We start from the raw sequence: 18857 nt of genomic DNA, 5'->3' as shown, positions 1-18857 counted from the left end.
ACCCATACTATTTTACCACAGCTCATTTAGATCCACGTATTCCAAGACAAGAAAACTGACAACTGATCCAATGGTAACTGCACTGAACTCGTGTTAAAGGTAAGACCAATGACTGACCCAGCAAATTGACTGGCTTACAAATTCTAACCAATCCTTGACAAGACCATTCTGTAACTAAACTCCAGCTCCCAATGTGTACATTCTCCCTTGTAGTAACAAGCTAATAAACCTAACTTTGTTCCTAGTTTTAGATAGATATATAGACAGACAGATAGATAGATAGATAGATAGATAGAAACAAAGATGAGAATTAAGGGCTGATTTCTTTAATCTATAAACAGCTTGTTCAGGTTTACTGACTGTCGCCTAACAAACTAGTCCAAACTAGGTGGCATAAAATAACAACTATTTTTTAATGTTAATGGAGTCAGTGAAGCCGTCTTGGAGTTGGAACTACCTGAAGAGTCACTCACTCATGTGTCTAGCAGTTAATGCTGGTTGTTCTCTGGGATTTCTGCTGGGGAAAATAAGACCTATGTTCTCCTTGTGGATGCTTGGGTTTCCTTACAGCATGGCAACTGGCTTCCAAAAATAAGTGTCCCTAGGGAACAAGGTGGAAGCTATATCTAATGATCTAGACTCAGAAGTCATAAAGCACCAGCAAGCCTGACCAGTTTCAACAAAAGGAAATACAGGCCTAACATCTTAATGGGGAAGAATGTCAAAGTCACATTTTAAGAATGGCATATGGAATGGGAGATATTATTATGACCATTCTTGGGAAACATAATCTGTCAGAAAACTCTTATTTAAAAGCAAAAAAAAACAAATAAAATTTCTAATAGAAAAATATAAGTCATTCATCAAACAAAGGGATATAAATGAGCTACAAGCATCTGAAAAAGGCTCAGCCTCACTCATAATTAGAGAAAGTACATTAAACAACAAATTACCACTTTCTAACAATCATATTTTCCAGGGTACAGGACAACTCATGTACCACCACTGGGCACATAAATTTAAATTGTTAGTTGTTTTCCTTGAAGTGACGTGCTTACTTTCGAGAAAATGCATGCCAAATGCTCAAGTCTGAATGATCATATTTATCTTTCAGCTGCTCTTCCACTTCCACATTCAAGTAGTGTTCATGAAAAAGGTTTAATTCAGCTCCCAACTCAATCACAAAGGTACCTTTCCTCAAGACCAACCACTGTCAGAGAATATTCCCATTTTGACACAGAAAATATTTAAAAGATGAGCACTCAAGAGTGGAGATATATGAAAATTAATAATTTGTACTATGTCATCAAAGACATTCTTAAATGAAACTGGAGCTTTAAAAAACAAAAAACTAAGTGTATGGTAGTGGAGAATATGATGACTGCTAGTATAGTTTGCTGTCACTGACCTTATTAATGCTGAAGTGCCAGCAGTTATACCCACCACTGGGTACAAAACATTGTTTTAGCACCACCAGTACAAATGTTCACACAATGAAAAGGGAAATAATATCTTAGTATTATTATGAAATCATTATTATTATTATTATGAAACAATAATACTGTTGAAAGGGTTTGGGGAACCCCTTGTTATCTGTGGGCTACACTTTGAGAACTGCTACACAAGAGATGCATGGGATGGAGATCCATTCAATGGAATGTCATTGTGTGCAGCTATTAGAAGAAATAATGCAAATCTAAATTTATGTACAGGAAATATGCTCATGCATTTACTACATTTAAGAGGAATCAAGCAGCAAAATAGAATGTATAGTGTTTCTAATTTGTGAACTACATACAGATGTTTATATATGTAAACTAAATGTTTGGAAAGATACATATAATGTTAGTAAAGGTTGCCTTGGCGAAAGGGTATTCCACATCATACAACGATTTTGTGATTTTTTAAATTAGTATAGGTTACTTTTATAATTTAAAAAAAGTCTTCCAAATAGGAACTTCCTTACGTAGAACAATTCTTTGAAAAGGCTTCTTAAATTTCCCTTTCCTCAAAAGATAGACTCCTTATAAAAACACAGTTAGCATACTGATAATTTATTGAGAAAAAGAAAGAAGCAGAAGAGGAAAGCAGGAATAGAGTAGGAAAACCCATCAAGAAGACAGTCTAAAGTTCACTGTAATGTTACCTAAGTTCTCCCAAACCAGGTCATATTCTTCGTCTAAAAATATGAAGACTTTATTTATTGAATCAATACCACATTGCCAAAGTTTCCAAGTGAACAGTGGCAAATTACTGAACTCTTCCTGATTAAAGTTTTCAGTAACAATTCAAGTAAATAATGAATAATGAGAGGCTGCCTATTTTTTTAATACTCAAGAACAATACTGATGTCAGCAGGGAATTAATCTGAGATCTCAACTAAAAGCAAAAACTTAGAAGCCATCACTTTATTTAGTTCCAAGAGCATTTTCAATAGAATTTTCTTTTCTAGTGTCTTTTGATTACTATGATGTAGCTACTGTGAAAGATCTTAACCTCTTGATCTCAGACTATTTTTTGATTAACATTTTAGCTCCATCACAGGGAAAAACTGCTATCTCAGGAGGATGCCCGGTTATCAATTTGTGCCTTTATTACATCTCAGTTGGATTATTCATTACTTCCTATCCTCTTGGATGGTTTAATGTTACTTGCAATTCCACGGTTTGTAAGAGCTGAATTAACCACTGCAATAGCATATTTCAAGATACGGGTAAGTTTAACATTGATTTTGAAGTCTCACTTGGTACAGAAAGTTTTGTTCAATCCAACTTTGAAATATTTAGTATTTTTTATATAGCTGGCCTTAGGTATATAAAAAATATACCTAGGATAACCTTTTTTACATTTTAGCATCACCTAGAAATGAAGATAAGGATATATTAACAGCAGTATAGCAGTCAAACTTATAGGTAGAATCTAAGCAAAGCATAGATAAAAACAAGTAGATCCTCCCATTTTAAGAAACTGGCTTTGTAATAAGCTAATGGCATTGAATATTTTTAAAGAATATGTATGTATTATTTACCAACATACACAAGAAAATAGGTTCTGTGGGTAGATAAACATGCTATCAGAGAAAATACTGATTATAAAGATCAATGCTTTGTACATGGTGAGCATTCAAAAATGCATATGGAATGAATACAAAAGAAAAATAGCTCATTTTGAAGATGCTACTCTATTGCCACTGTGTGGAGGTCAAGAGAAGCAGTTGTGTAACTGCAGCAGGTAGAATTATTTGGTACCTGACTAAGAGTCAACAGAGAACTACTTTTAAGAGAATGGTGAACTGGAAGGATTTACACACAATTTTAATAAATTGGGCCTTAAGAGAATCAGAATGGTGAAAATATGTTAAGTGACAACCAAAAATAAGTGACAGCAAGCAAGTAATATAAAAATTTAACCAGTACAACTGCTTTACTTGCAAAATCAGAAGCAATCATTTATAGTCACTATTTTTCAAACTGTTCTTTAATATTAAAGTTTAAGAATTGAGTTTTAAAGCTTTCTAGGAGGCAGAGGAACAAAGACAAATTTTACCTATTTATAATGCTTTTTAAAATTAGATATCAATAAAAACATTCATAATGAACAATTTAGATCTGATTTTCTTGTTAACAAACCAGCTTCTGAATGGCTTTTTCCTATTATCTATCTACAGACTTTATAGATTACTATGTATCAAAGACTGAAGAAAAAAATGAAAACATCTCAGCAATTCTGAAGGGAAAAAGAAGAATCAGATGGCAGGCCATAAAGTAACAAATGTGAGTACTTCTATGTTAATGATTAAAAAGCATTCAAGCCTATACTTCTATAGTTTCAATCAAGCAGTAGCATAAAGAATATCCAGTAGTATGATAAATGAGAAAAATCTGACAATTAGTATAATAGATTTTCAGGGGCCATCTATGATACTATTATAGGTTACATAAACAGCCTGTAAATATTTCATATTCCTGTTGAATAAAGAAAAATGAGAAAACGGGACATCTTTCATTGTTATCAAAATAAAATTTGAAAACTTCACAAATTAAGCAGGGATTAAATAAAACAATTTTTATTTTCAGTAGTAAAAAGTTGTATCAAAAGATTATTTTAGTAATGTGAAAATAAGAGAAACGATTTTTTTCTTTCAATACTTTAAAAATGCTGCTCTGCTACTGCCTTGCCTGCACTGTTTCCAATGACAAGTTTGCCACTGGCCTTATCTCTTTCCCTCTCTATATAATGTGTCTTTTTCCATTACGCTAGGAGGTGGATCCAAAAAGATATTGCTGTGTTTTATGTCAGAGTGTTCTGCCTATGTTTTCCTCTGGGAGTTTTATAGTATCCAGTCTTACATTTAGGTCTTTGATCCATTTTGAGTTTATTTTTGTGTGTGGTGTTGGAGATTGTTCTAATTTCATTCTTTTTTTAAAATTTATTAATTTTATTTATTAATTTTTGGCTGCACTGGGTCTTCGTTGCTGCATACAGGCTTTCTCTAGTTGTGGTGAGTGGGGGCTACTCTTCGTCGCAGTGCGGTGGCTTCTCTTGTTGCAGAGCACAGGCTCTAGGTGCGTGGGCTTCAGTAGTTGTGGCACATGGGCTCAGTAGTTGTGGCTCACGGACTTAGTTGCTCCGCAGCATGTGGGATCTTCCCGGACCAGGGCTCGAACCTGTGTCCCCTGAACTGGCAGGTGGATTCTTAACCACTGTGCCACGAGGGAAGCCCCAATTTCATTCTTTTACATGTAGCTGTCCAGTTTTCCCAGCACCACTTAATGAAGAGACTTGTCTTTCTCCATTGTATATTCTTGTCTCCTTTGTCATAGATTAATTGACCATAGGTGTGTGGGTTTATCTCTGGGCTTTCTATCCTGTTCCATTGATCTATATTTCTGTTTTTGTGGCAATGATATACTGTTTTGATTACTGTAGCTTTGTAGTATAGTCTGAAGTCAGGGAGCCTGACTCCCTCAGCTGTGTTCTTCTTTCTCAAGATTGCTTTAGGGGCTTCCCTGGTGGCGCAGTGGTTGAGAATCTGCCTGCCAATGCAGGGGACACGGGTTCGAGCCGTGTCTGGGAGGATCCCACATGCCGCGGAGCAACTGGGCCCGTGAGCCACAACTACTGAGCCTGTGCGTCTGGAGCCTGTGCTCCGCAGCAAGAGAGGCCGCGACTGTGAGGCCCACGCACTGCGAAGAGTGGCCCCCACTTGCCACAACTAGAGAAAGCCCGTGCACAGAAATGAAGACCCAACACAGCCAAAAATTAATTAATTAATTAATTTAAAAAAAAAGATTACTTTAGCTATTAAGGGTCTTTTGTGTTTCCATACAAATTAAAAAACATTTTTTTCTACTCTGTGAAAAATGCAATTGGTAATTTGATAGAAATTGCAATGAATCTGCAGATTGTCTTGGGTAGTATAGTCATTTTGACAATATAGATTCTTCCAGTCCAGGAACACAGTAAATCTTTCCATTTGTTTGTGTCATTTTTTATTTTTTTCACCAGGGTCTTATAGTTTTCGGAGTACAGGTCCTTTGCCTCCTTAGGTAGGTCGGATTTTGCTTTTAAGCTTTGTTTGGCAGGAACAGAACAATACCTAATCTAGGGCTAATTTTGCTCCACTGCTGAGGTAATACAATTCTGAGTCCTCTACCTAATACTCTGTGAATTCTGAGATTTCCACTCTGACATGAGGCACTACTCCCTGCTCTGTGTCAGCTCTGAGTATTGTTCTCGTAACAATCCATTCTGGAGGTTCTTTCTCTGGACTTGGGTAACTTCTGCACTTGTATGTGCTAATCAGTACTCAGGTGAAGACTGAGAGGGGACCCAGTGAAGATCCCCAAAATTCTATGTGAGCAGCTTCCTCTTCTCTGGTAACCTGAGCCACTCTGGTGTCTTCAGATTTCCAGCTTCCTCTCCTCAAATCAGAGAGACCACTGGGCTCCCTAGGCCACTCCCTGGAAACTGAAGGCAGTAATATGTGGCAATCAGCGGGCTCACAGTGTTTGTTTTTTGTTTCTCAGGGATCATTATCTTTCGTATTCTGATCTCCAATATCTTTTTTAAAATGCAGGTGGTAAAGGCAGTCAAAACATACAGAAAAGTTGCTATGTAAGTCTAGCAGAGGGCAAGATCATTTCTGTAACTGGGTATGGGTAGGAAAGGTGATCAGTGAGAAGAGAGAGTACCTCATGAGAAAAATGGCAAAAGAGTAAGCTGAGTGGAGAGAAGGAGGATAAAGGGGCTACTCCAGATGGAAGGACTAGTATGAACTCCATAACAGAGACAAGAAAACATAGATATGAACGGAGATAAGTTATTTGGTTTAGCAGACAGCATGGGGAAAAAGGAAGACAAGCCTCAAAAGGTTGGCTGGAGTCATATTACAGAGGTCTGTAAAGATTAACAAGGAGTTAAATTCTTATTGCAGTGGTTCTCAACCCTGGTTGTACATCAAAATAATATGTGCCCCTTTAAAGAAATATGTATGCTTGATTCCCAGGCCCAGAAATGTAGTAGGTCTAAAGCAGGGAGGCAAAGGATATGGTTTGTCCAAAGTTTAAAACAGCAGAAAAACAAGGAAATCTAGGTTAAAAGCTGGGAAAGTGATTATGAAAACAAGGACAAATTATGGGGCTCCAGATAAAGGTACAAAACAGATTTACCAGGAGAAAAGGAATAGTTAGTGAGGAAGAAGAAGAGGTTGTGATGAGAGAGAAATGTCAGAGTTCAGGATTTTGGATGAGATCAGTTCCAAATTAGGATAAGTTCAAGATTTAGCATGAGAAATAGAGGGGAAAAATGTAACAGAACTGGGCGAGTTGAGGAAAAGCGAAAAGCTCTAAATTCATAACCAGAGTGACATTTCATGCAAGTTGAATACTAAAGAGTATTTTCAACAATTGTATAATTTACCTTGATTACTCAATGTTATAGGGTAAGGATTCTCAAAAGGCAGTTCAGAAACCACCAATAATAAGATAATGGATTAATCTCATATTATTTGTAAAATAAAAATGTCTTTTTAACATGCATTTCAAAATACTGATATTGAATTAAGAAGAAGACAGTACCTTATTAGTGACAAATACAGTTTTGTCTTTCTACTAGTTCTGCTGAGTTTTTTAGAGGTAAATGGGAACAGGCAAAAGAATAATCTTACTGGTTCTCAGTGATCAAAACTGTTCAGGCCTAGGGGCAGGACAGGAATAAAGACACAGACGTAGAGAATGGACTTGAGGACACGGGGAGGGGGAAGGGTAAGCTGGGACGAAGTGAGAGAGTGGCATGGACTTATATATACTACCAAATGTAAAACAGATAGCTAGTGGGAAGCAGCCACATAGCACAGGGAGATCAGCTCGGTCCTTTGTGACCGAGGGGTGGAATAGGGAGGGTGGGAGGGAGACACAAGAGGGAGGAGATATGGGGATATATGTATATGTATAGCTGATTCACTTTGTTATAAAGCAGAAAATAAGACACCATTGTAAAGCAATTATACTCCAATAAAGATATTTTTTAAATAAATAAATATTATGTAACAACCTAAAAAAAAAAAAAGAAAAACCTGTTCAGGGGGAGTTTACAATGTCCCATCCCAAACAACCACTATAGTGCATGCTGCTGACATTATATTTGAACTAAAAATTTACAAAACAACATTGTGGAATATTTGCAACTGATAATAAGGTAACTTTCCCTCCAACAATGTATTCTATATTCCAAATGTAAGTAAAAGTCTGAGGAAAACTGCTGTATTTCATAGTTATGCAAATAAGTTTTCAGGGAGAGTTGATGAGAAGGAAGGAAGCTGAAGGGAGAAGGAGAAGAGGGAGGGAAACAGAGGCAGAAGTGGAGGAAGAGGCCATCTATCTGCTCTCAGAAAGAGAAATATCAGGTACCTGAAGGGTATGGTTTTCAGACAAGTTCCACTCCCACAATGCAGCACTTGTCCCTCCCTGACCCAGCGCTGTATTTGGCAATAGTAGCACAGGACACAATACTCACTCGAAGGCAAAATGCAAGGCATGCTTAGGCTTTATTATATTTGCCACAAGACTTAGGATCTGGTCATGAATTTATCAAATAAAATGCAACCCAACCTAACATATCATCAATTTGCTTAGCTGTGCTACAGCAAAAGCAGAAGACCATATGAATGATGTTTAGATAGACCTTTATTTGTGCTACTGCTTCTACTAGCACAAGTGAGTGAGAAGCTAGTGTAGTTTTAATAATGTTCAACTTATTTATACCCCATTATCAATTAAAGCATCTCTTAAGTATGTATAAAACTAGATTATTATTTACAGAAACAGATTATCAAAATATTTCTAGGGCTTAAACTTTAACAGGAAAGCATGATCAACACAGCTTTACTTATTATATCAAATGTTTCATTAATAACGCTTTCTTAGCAGGTATCAAAACATTGCCAGAAAGCATTAATATGCTCAAAAACTTAAATTTGAGACGTTTCAACCTATAAATGCCTAGTATGTCGCATTTCACAAAAAAAGAAATTATAAGGAACTTAAAATGTTAAGGTATTAGCTAAGTTCTTTATAGAAGAGGTCATGAAATTACCATTCTACTACTGGAATATACTGGACTGAGAGGAAACTTAGAAATGAAGTGTAATGCTTAAGCCACGTTCAATCTTCTCAGAATTAGTTCCCCCCAAACAGAACAGAGAAGAGCTGGATAAAAAAGCACACAATCAAAAGTCTGGACCGCTTAATAGCTTTCCTGAACAGAAATTTCATCCTTATTTAAGATGAAATACAGAGAATTCTCATAAACTTATGGAAAATCATTTGGCACATTTGATATAATACTAATCATCCACCTTTCTAAATTATAATCATTGCTGCTTCACTCTACCAAAGCAGCTACTGAAATGAATACGCCACATTTTAGGGACTACTTTAAGACAACAATGACAGTCAGTAAATCAGACTTTCAACTATGTAATCCTGGAATCAAGCAGCTACACTTTTTCTTCCAAGTAAATAAAAAATTTCATTTTAAAATGAAAAAACTCGTTGATGCTAGATTGGTTTTTCTTTTGAATAATAATTCATAATCATCTACCAGCAAACACTTCCCTTTGAAACTACAACCAAGACACATTTAGATAATTCTCAAATAATTTCTAATGTTAAAGACATCACAGTACAAGAATGATGATATAATTACAGAAAGAAAGTACATAATTCATTCTTGTAATCCTGAAGATACAGTGAAACTAATCTTGTTTGTTACTGAAAAGTTACTGAAAAATTAGCACTGTATTCACAATTATATTTATTCAAGGCTAAGATACATAATCTCAGCATTAATCATAAACACTGTGGTATTTATCAGCATAAGACTAAAAGCCTTATGGCTAAGGCACTGGAAATCTTAATAGAGATGACAATATAAATCTACATCAAATAGCTACTGTGACAACTAATTTCAAATAAAATCAGCCACTTTAAAAAATAAAAGTTGTTCTATAAATCAATACTACCTAAAATAGAATAATGATAAAATAATGAGTGCTCAAATAAAACTAAATCAAAGAACTTTAAGGGTTATTTCGAAAACTATGTTCTTACACTGCTCTCTGAGATAGTACTGCACTTACCTTCAAAATAAAGTTAGAATTAAAATTACTACTCTATGATGTTACTAAGGATTCTATATGTAATGAAGAATAGACCTGGGTAGATCAATTTGCAAAGGGCAGATCTACCAGACTAACCGTGTTACTAAGTGTACAAAAAGCTGATCTGAAAGGAAGCAGAATACCTATTATTCATTTATAAGTTCAGAACATTATTAAGAAAAATGTTATCGTATTTTTCTATAACACCAATGATATATTCAAGGCTTAAAAAGTAGAGGGGAAAAGACAAATTGTTATGTTCTACCAAAAGATTATCATTATTCTAAGTGAAGAAAATACATTTTGCATGTATTTAGGATACTGCTTAGCAGTCTCATTTCATGGGAGAAATATTTCCAGAGATATATTCACAATTGAAAACTTCACTAGGACACAGATAGTGGGGAAAGAAAGGAATGGTATTAAGAGCTTTAAAGAAAAAACAAATAATTTTTTAACTCATAGGCCCTGGAATTTGCTAATCCAATTTCCCCCTCATTTCTCAGATGAGGAAATGATTCTCAAGAGACAAGGTGACGTCCTCAGGGTCATAATTAACAACACAAACAGGACTAGAATTCAGGTTTTATGAACTCTTGGATATTGTCCTTTCCTCTACACTAGTGCTAGGGAAATGACATCTAGCATAAAAACAAAGTAAAATGGATTAAACTCAAACACAGTTTAAAAGAAGGCTGTCAGAGCCATGCAGTATTAGCTGTACACCTAGGATGAAGCCCTTGAGGATTAATGTGGGATAATTCAAGAAGTGAATATCATGAGTAGACTAATGATAGCCAACACTTACAAAGTAATTATTAGGTGTTCAGCATTATCTATCTCATGACCATTTTATGTATTAATTTATTTATTCTATTTTTGAGGTAGAGAGTGTTGTTGTTCTCAATTGCGAATGAGGACAGAAAGTACAATGACGTTAATAACTGGTGAGGTCAGGAGACTAGAGCAGATTCCAAGAAAAAAAGGAGAAAAAGTTTATTTATGTAACTATTTTATATTCACGTGTCAAAGTATTTAAAAATTTATGATTATAAATAATTTTAGAGATAAGATATTTTAGATGTTTCCTATTTTTGGTTCCTTTTTCTTATCAGACTCCTGTAGAGAGAGCTATGGTTTTCAAAACAATTTAGCAGTTAATTTAAAGGCATTCTTATAAAGGCTTGTAATGTATTTCAGAAAAAAATCATTATAAGATCCATGAAATAGGGAATAAAGAAATTTCAATAAATCTCAAAACAGAAGAATTAGCATTACAATTTAAATAAGGTTTGAGGGTCACATGGTTCCTGTAAGTAAAGGAGTAAACCCTCTGCTAAGACAAGAAACAATTATTTCAGATCAAAAGTTAAACTCAACTTCCTGTACTATGAATGCAATTTATCTGTTTTAGGAGTATACCCCAAATTTCAAAACTCAGTTATGTTACATTAATTCTGCAACAGGGTCAGGCGAATGGATGGATGGATGGACGGAAGGAAGGAAGGAAGAATGGACCACCACATATTTTGAAACCTCCAGAATATAATGACAATATATGGTTTTCCCGGATTTTAGAAGCTACTTTTGTAACTCACCATCTTTTTCCTCTTATCCTGTTCTGTGGGTGGCTCTTCATCTTCTGTTACTTTCGGTTCTTCAAGATGAGACATTAACATACAGCTGCAGTTTTTAAAAAAATGTTTTAAATAAATAAAAAAGTCTATAATATACTAAAAACAAACCTCAAAATACTGAGAACAATAATGCTTCTATGTACCAATATGTGAGGAATAGCTAGATAAATTAGATGTATAATTAAAAAGTTTAATTATGAAAAGATATCTCACTTTTAAAAGGGTCACACCAAAAAACATTTAGAGCATTCTGCTTCAGTATTTAGGTAATAAATTGTAAGAAATTTATTTATAGGCAACTTTTGAACCATAAATCACTTGACAAAGCAAGGGGTACCTTTTATATCTTTCTAAAAAATGATACTAAAAAAAATACTTACACTTAAAATTAATACTTCTTTTCTACTAATCTTCATGTCTAATTATTTATGTTTCATAACAGTAACAGTAATTTAAACAGTAACATCATTAAAACATTAATTATTAATTATGTAGCAATCTACTTTGTGCTCCAAATTACATTACTATGCTATGAGGAACCTGTCCCTGATAGCACTTGTACCAGCAGGGCAGTTATAAATCATTTTATTTTGATTATCTGCACTACTGCTCTTCACCATTAGCAGAGATAATAGAAATACAGCTTCCTATTCAGTCAACATTGGTTGCAGGGAGACAAGATATGAATATTGTCTAATGAATCAAATGTCACTGTTCCTAATTTAGAATAGAATTCAGTAATTTATCAGAGTCATAGGTTCTTAACCAATAAACTGTGGCAAAGAAAGCTTGGTTTCTCTTATGTTTTGTGGCAAGTATAGGAGAAGGACACTTCCTAACTCAGCCGTGTAAATAACTTTTGATTCAGGGTTAAAGACAAGTGCTGACACCAGAAACCTGATCAGGCTCACTCCTCCAGGGGACATGAATGTCCTTTTATCCTTAATCCCCCACCATTAAAAAAATAATTTTTGGAACAACTGTCTCTGATGAGTCAGTACACCTGGTGGGATCAAACAGTAAGAACCTTAAACTGGAAATCAGAAGCCCTGAAAAACAGCAAGAGTTCAATCGCTAACCCACTTCATGGCTTTAACCTCTTGGAACTGCAATGCTTTCGTTCACCATGATATACAAGTTGACTCTTCAACAACATGGCTTTGAACTGCAGGGGTCCAGTTATACGCAGATTTTTTTCTACAGTAAATACTACAGTACTACATGATCCCTTGTTGGTTGAATCCAAGGACGTGGAACCAGAGGAACTGTGGGTATGATGGCCAACTATAAGGCATGCTTGGGTTTTCAAATTCAAAGAGGGTGGGTACCCCAATCCCCGAGTTGTTCAAGGTCAACTATAAAATGATACAGCACAACTAGTTGGCCAAGGAACTCTGGCACAAAGTTGGAAAATTATGACATTATTATCTCAACCCAAAAGGTATTTAATTTAATAAAGTAAAATGTTTAGAAAAAGTCTAGATCCCAGTTTGCATTTTAGAACTGAAGTAAGATGGAGTTCCTTCACTTAAGCTATTTTAAGTCTGCTGCAGACTTGAATTTTAACTGCAATAGATCTGGATCTCCATGGAAGTATGCTTTGTACTGCATCAAATCCCTTCACTACATCCCAAAATCTGTCAACTTACTTGTATAGTAAAAAACTCTCTGTTCTTCCTTCCCTAAGTTAAAAGATTTATCACACTAATAATAAAGTATATTCTGGATATAAATATACACACTTTTTCCCCAAAGAGCAGGATATTTTTACTTTGCAATTCTGCGAATTGCATTCATTTGGGTCTCTGAAAGGAAGAAAGTGGAGAAAAACAACAAAAAAGATTGAACTGAAAAGCCCAAAGCTGAAATTCTCTACTGCAAGAAAATCTCCAATTAAAAGTCAAATCTTGGGGACTTCCCTGGTGGTCCAATGGTTAAGAACCTGCCTTCCAAGGCAGGGGACGTGGGTTCGATCCCTGGTCGGGGTAGTAAGATCCAACGAAGCCCGAGTGCCCGTGTGCCACAACTAGAGAGCCGGTGCACCACAACTACTGAGCTGTGTGCTCTGGAGCCCAGGCACCACAACGAGAGAGGAGCCCACGTGCCGCAATGAAGCACTCCCGTGCTGCAACTAAGACCCGACAAAATCCATAAATAAATACATACATACAGACATACGTACATATATAAATAGATGTCAAATCTCATTTTGTTTACAAAGATTAAAGATAGGGAATCATGTTTTACATAAAAAGCATGGTGAGAATAGAATTCTAGTAAACTAAAATGTGTGCGCTGTGAATGTAGCAATAGTAATAAAATAATAATAACAACAGTTTAAAATAGGGACAATTAACATGTGAGCATAGGCAGCCACCCCTCACATCCTACTCTCATCCACTGAATACATCCAGGCACTCTAGTCTGCTAACTCGGAATCTTTCCCAACAAGAAACTCCAACCAGCCAAACACAACCAACAGTGTTAGCATGCAACATGAAATCTTTTAAATTATTTCTGGTTTAAAGGTACACCTTTCATTTAATCTATACAAACCCACTTCTTTTTTTTTTTTTTTTTTTTTGCGGTACGCGGGCCTCTCACTGTTGTGGCCTCTCCCGTTGCGGAGCACAGGCTCCGGACACGCAGGCTCAGCAGCCATGGCTCACGGGCTCAGCCACTCCATGGCATGTGGGATCTTCCCGGAACCGGGGCATGAAACCGTGTCCCCTGCATCGGCAGGCGGACTCTCAACCACTGCGCCACCAGGGAAGCCCCAAACCCATTTCTTAAGGTTATAATAAAACTAGAACTGACATTATTCCATTGGTCTCTGCAGTGGACACTTAGGTTGCCTACATAATCGCCCTCCTTCCTAATAGAGCCCTGAACTTGTCGGTTACCCTCCTCTTCCATGTCACCATATGCTTCAGAAAAAGGTGATCTGAGCCCCAGGTGCCAGTGGCTCAGTAAGCAATCATGGCAATCCTATTCCTTTAGTTAATGACTGCTTTCAACAGGAGCGTGTTTAAGAAATTCTAGCCAATTAGACATGAAGGGAAGTCTGATGAAATGCCTTCTAGAAAAGTGTCCTATGATGTTAAAAAGACATAAGGAAAAAAAAGATTACTTGGTTGGCACTGGCATTGTCATGAACTGTAATGCCTAGAAGTACTTTCTGACGATTAGAGAAAGTAGCCTGCATATGAAGTTAATGTGTTGAGGGGATGGAGTAGAAAGAACCTGGTCTTTAAAGATATTGTGAGGTCACAAGTAGCTAATCCTAGAGCCTCTTACCTGCAGTTGTTTTGTTGTAAGGGATAACAAATTTTTTTACTGTTAAAGACAGCTGACTCAGGGTTTCTCTTACTTGCAGCTGAAAATCCTTTTACAGTCCTTTAAATAAATATCTTATCAAAAATTCATTTCTGGGCTCAGGCCAAGAAACAGTCTCCCTCTCTTGATACACCTACTTCCCTCTACATGAAAATAGGAACGAGGTAATTCCTAATGTATCTCTTTGCCCTGGTAGTTAGCAAGATCAGGGCTGTTTTACATCTAGATGCCACATGTTTCGCCATTCAACCTTGTTTAAATTCCTTCAATCCTGTGTTAATAGTTTTCAGTCATAATGAGCATGAGCTTTTCTTATTCACTGCCTCAAATCCTCTAGACTGAAAACAAGCAACTAACTAAAGGTTGTATATTAGCAGTATGACAAAGTGCCACAAGGGAACAGAGAAGGATGCGATGACTTCTTCCTGAGAGCATGGAAAGGAATCTTAGAGGTAGGTATTTGCGAAGAAGGGCAAAGCTAAGGGTGTGACATACCAAGAAGAAGAAATGTTGAGTCAAGCCATGTATATAAAAGTGGCACATTTGGGGAAGAAGGTAGAATCTAGGGAGGAAGAGACAAGGCTAATAATGTAAACTGAGGATCAGCAAAGAATACTGCCCCATCAACTTTATAAGAAACTGGGCTTTTAATTTTAAGACATGGAGCAGAATGGATCAAAAGGGTAAAATTGGAGACAGAGAGACGCCAAGGAGGTCACTGAGACCAACATAAGTTAGGATAATATACAGGGGATAATTTAGAGTCAAGGAACCAAGGCTTCTTCTGATATCCTCTATTCCATTTTGAAGAGCTATCTGGTGGGTTAATGCATCAAGTGAAGGAAGAAAAATGCTTATATAAGCCTAAATTTTATTTTTGTTTAAAAAAAGCTATATCCTTGATGGCTGATATGTTTTATACTCTCTAACTATAAAAAACACAATTTATGAGTCTTTTTCAAATAAATTTTAGTGCCTCTAAGCTTCCTGAAATGCTGGCTAAATCCTTTCTTCCTTATTACTTCCCAAATTTTGGCAATAGGTTGTCAATCTCATCTCCCTTTGTGCCTAAAAACAATGCATAATTTAAGGAAAAAAAGGGAAGCCACTCTAACCAAAGACAAGCAGAAAGCAAATTACAGGTGTCATTAATATATTTTCCTGGTTTAATAAAATAAGAACTCTACTAACTAAAATACAAACATATAAAGAAACTCACGCAAAAAGATGAAACTAGACCATACACCATACACAAAAATTAACTCAAAAGGAACCAAAGACTTGAACATAAGACCTGAAACAATAAAACTCCTAGAAGAAAACTAAGTGGTTAGCTCCTTGACATTGGTCTCGGTGATGATTTTTTGGATCTGCTCCAAAAGCAAAGGCAACAGAAACAAACAAGTGGGACTACATTAAACCAAAAGGAAATCATTCAAAAAAATGAAAAGGCAACTTACTGAATGAGAGAAAATATTTGTAAATCATGTATTTGATAAGGGGCTAATATCCAAAATATATAAAAATCCAATTCAATTCAATACCAAAAAAATCAAACAATCTGATTAAAAAACAGGCAGAGAATCTGCACAGACATTTTTCCAAATAAGACATACAGAGGGCCAACAGACATATGAAAGGTCTCAACATCACCAATCATTAGGGAGATGGAAATCAAAAACACAATGAGATATCACCTCACACCTGTTAGAATGGCTATCCTCAAAAAGTCAAGAAATAGCAAATGCTGGCAAGAATTATGGAGAAAAGGGAACCCTTGTGCATTACTGGTAGAAATGTAAATTGCTGCAGCTACTATGGAAAATAGTATGGAGGCTCCTCCAAAAATCAGGACTACTACATAAATCAGCAATTCTACTTTTGGGTATTTATCTGAAGAAAAACACTAATTCAAACAGATATATGCACCTCCCAGATCTGGGAGACCAGATAATGGTCTCCCAGTCAGTTTGTTGTGCTTACATCCAACATTTTCCTTTTACAAACCAAAACTTCCCTCATGGCTGAGTGTGGCATATAGAGCCAAAAGACCTTGGTTCTAGTCTTGACTCTTCCACTAATTTGCTGTGTCACTGCACTTTTCTGAGCTTCTGTAACCTATCTTTTAAATAATGAAACTACACTAGATAATTTCTAAACTTTATTTCTAACAACTTCCTGACTCTCAGCGCTTCCAGTTAACACACTATGCCTTTTCTTTCTCTGACATTCTATTAAAGCACAATCTGGAATACTACTGTTTTGTGTGCTTTGTTCAAAACATATATCATTGTCTTTACACATTACTAGTGTTTTCATGGTGCTATTATTATACACGCCCTCCCCCTAACTAAATTATATACTCCAAAGAAGACAGGGAACATTTGAATATATCCTAAATATTTCACAAAGTTGTAAACTTTGTCACCTATTATATATGTAAACACAATATTTATAGTCATGTGCCATATTCCGTACATTAACTTTTTTTTTTTTTTTATTTTGCGGTACGCGGGCCTCTCACTGTTGTGGCCTCTCCCGTTGTGGAGCACAGGCTCCCATCGCGCAGGCTCAGCGGCCATGGCTCATAGGCCTAGCCGCTCCACGGCATGTGGGATCTTCCCGGACCGGGGCACGAACCCGTGTCCCCTGCATCGGCAGGTGGACTCTCAACCACTGCACCACCAGGGAAGCCCCCTACATTAACTTTTTAAAAACTGCCTACACACATAAAATGGTTTGTTATTTTGGGTTTGTAATCACAAAAGTCTGAGGTTTCCACTTCATCTGAACTCCTATGTTCCTGAAAGCTAAGTTACACGCCAGAAACATTTTGTTTATACATGTTTAATAAGATTCAACTACACATATCTACTTTCCATATTTTTCAACAAAGTATGATTCAAATGGCAATCTTTCCCATTTGCTATAGATGGTTTTATAAAAAGCAAGGAAAATGGGCTAAGTACATTATTGAGAAGTCAAGCAGTATGGAATCTCATGAAGCCTTGCTTATCATTATATGAAACATGCTTTAAATTAATAGCAATATTAAGAAAGATATGATAATTCTCCTATTATAAATAACAGGATATAGTGATAAAAAATTTTTTTCACATTAATAGTTATATAAATGTGAGATTATCAGCATTCCTGATAACATAATTTTAACTAATCTCCCGAAGAATACACAGTTGACCCTTGAGCAACACAGATTTGAACATGTGTAGATTTTTTCAATAAATTCGTATTACAGTGCTACACATATTACAGTACTACACAATCTGTGGTTGGTTGAATCCATAGATGTGGAATCGCAGATACAGAGAGGGTCAACTGTAAAGTTATACGTGGAGTTTAGAGGGTTGGTGTGCAGAGGGTTGGTGTTCCTAACCCCCACGTTGTTCAATAATCAACTGTAATTTTAACTACACTCTTTTGGAACTAGTCAAGTACCATATGACCCTCTAATATCTTAAAGGTGCCAGTGATGCTTCAACCAGTCAAATACAAATATAAGATGCTAATCCATTCCCCTTTCTCCATAACTCACCTGAAGGGCAGGGGAACATTGTTAGCGGAAAAAAAGAACATACTATTCAAGATATCTTAAAAGAGGAATTTATATGTTAAAATACACTTGGAATTTTTTTTAAAAACCTAATGTCAAATCATAAAATGATGATTAGACCAAAGAAGTCCAATTGAGAATTTCACTATAACAAAACTAAGCTTATCTCAAGATCCAACAATATTATAAGTAACAAAAATATTTTTCTTTTATAAAGACAAAATTTAAAAGTTGCCATACCATGGCAACTTATATGGTTACAGTAAACAAAAATAATGCAGGATATAATTAATTACTCTCCAAGTCCAAGTGCAATTAATTAAATGATCCACCTACTCTTTATAAGTTCCCGTTTCAGGATCTTCTGTCATGACATCATGTAGGCCCTCCACTGAGATGTTTATAATCCCACAGAATTTATCTTGGATAACACTAGAATAAAAGAAGAGCAAAATAGGTTAAAATGAAGTATTTCAACAGGTAATTCTTTTTTTTCCCCTCAATTATCCTCTTGAACATGAAGAGAAATTTTAGTCTGAAAGTACAAAAGAAACTTTCAAAATATATTTCTTAAAGCAGAAATTGTACTTTGCATATTACAGTAAAATTTTCTTTCAGTAGATTACCAGTATGCTTAAATACTTAGGTGGGT

At 35.9% G+C, this 18857-nt stretch overlaps 1 protein-coding gene across 1 annotated transcript in view; it reads right to left on the bottom strand.

Annotated features, from left to right (window-relative positions):
• Positions 1 to 18857, bottom strand: part of IPO11 (importin 11) — a 214859-nt gene that overhangs the window by 16652 nt on the left and 179350 nt on the right. Inside the window, exons 28-29 of the mRNA XM_082651230.1 lie at positions 18542 to 18637; positions 11260 to 11344 (exon numbers count right to left, since the gene is read on the bottom strand). Coding sequence (XP_082507356.1) covers positions 11260 to 11344; positions 18542 to 18637 — 181 coding nt within the window. The remainder of the gene's footprint in view (positions 1 to 11259; positions 11345 to 18541; positions 18638 to 18857) is intronic.

Source organism: Grampus griseus, assembly GCF_964374135.1.
Source record: "Grampus griseus genome assembly, chromosome: 3".
NCBI classification, from domain to species: Eukaryota; Metazoa; Chordata; class Mammalia; order Artiodactyla; family Delphinidae; genus Grampus; species Grampus griseus.
Note: the sequence above shows the minus strand (reverse complement) of the source record. Positions and strands in the feature narration are given on the sequence as shown.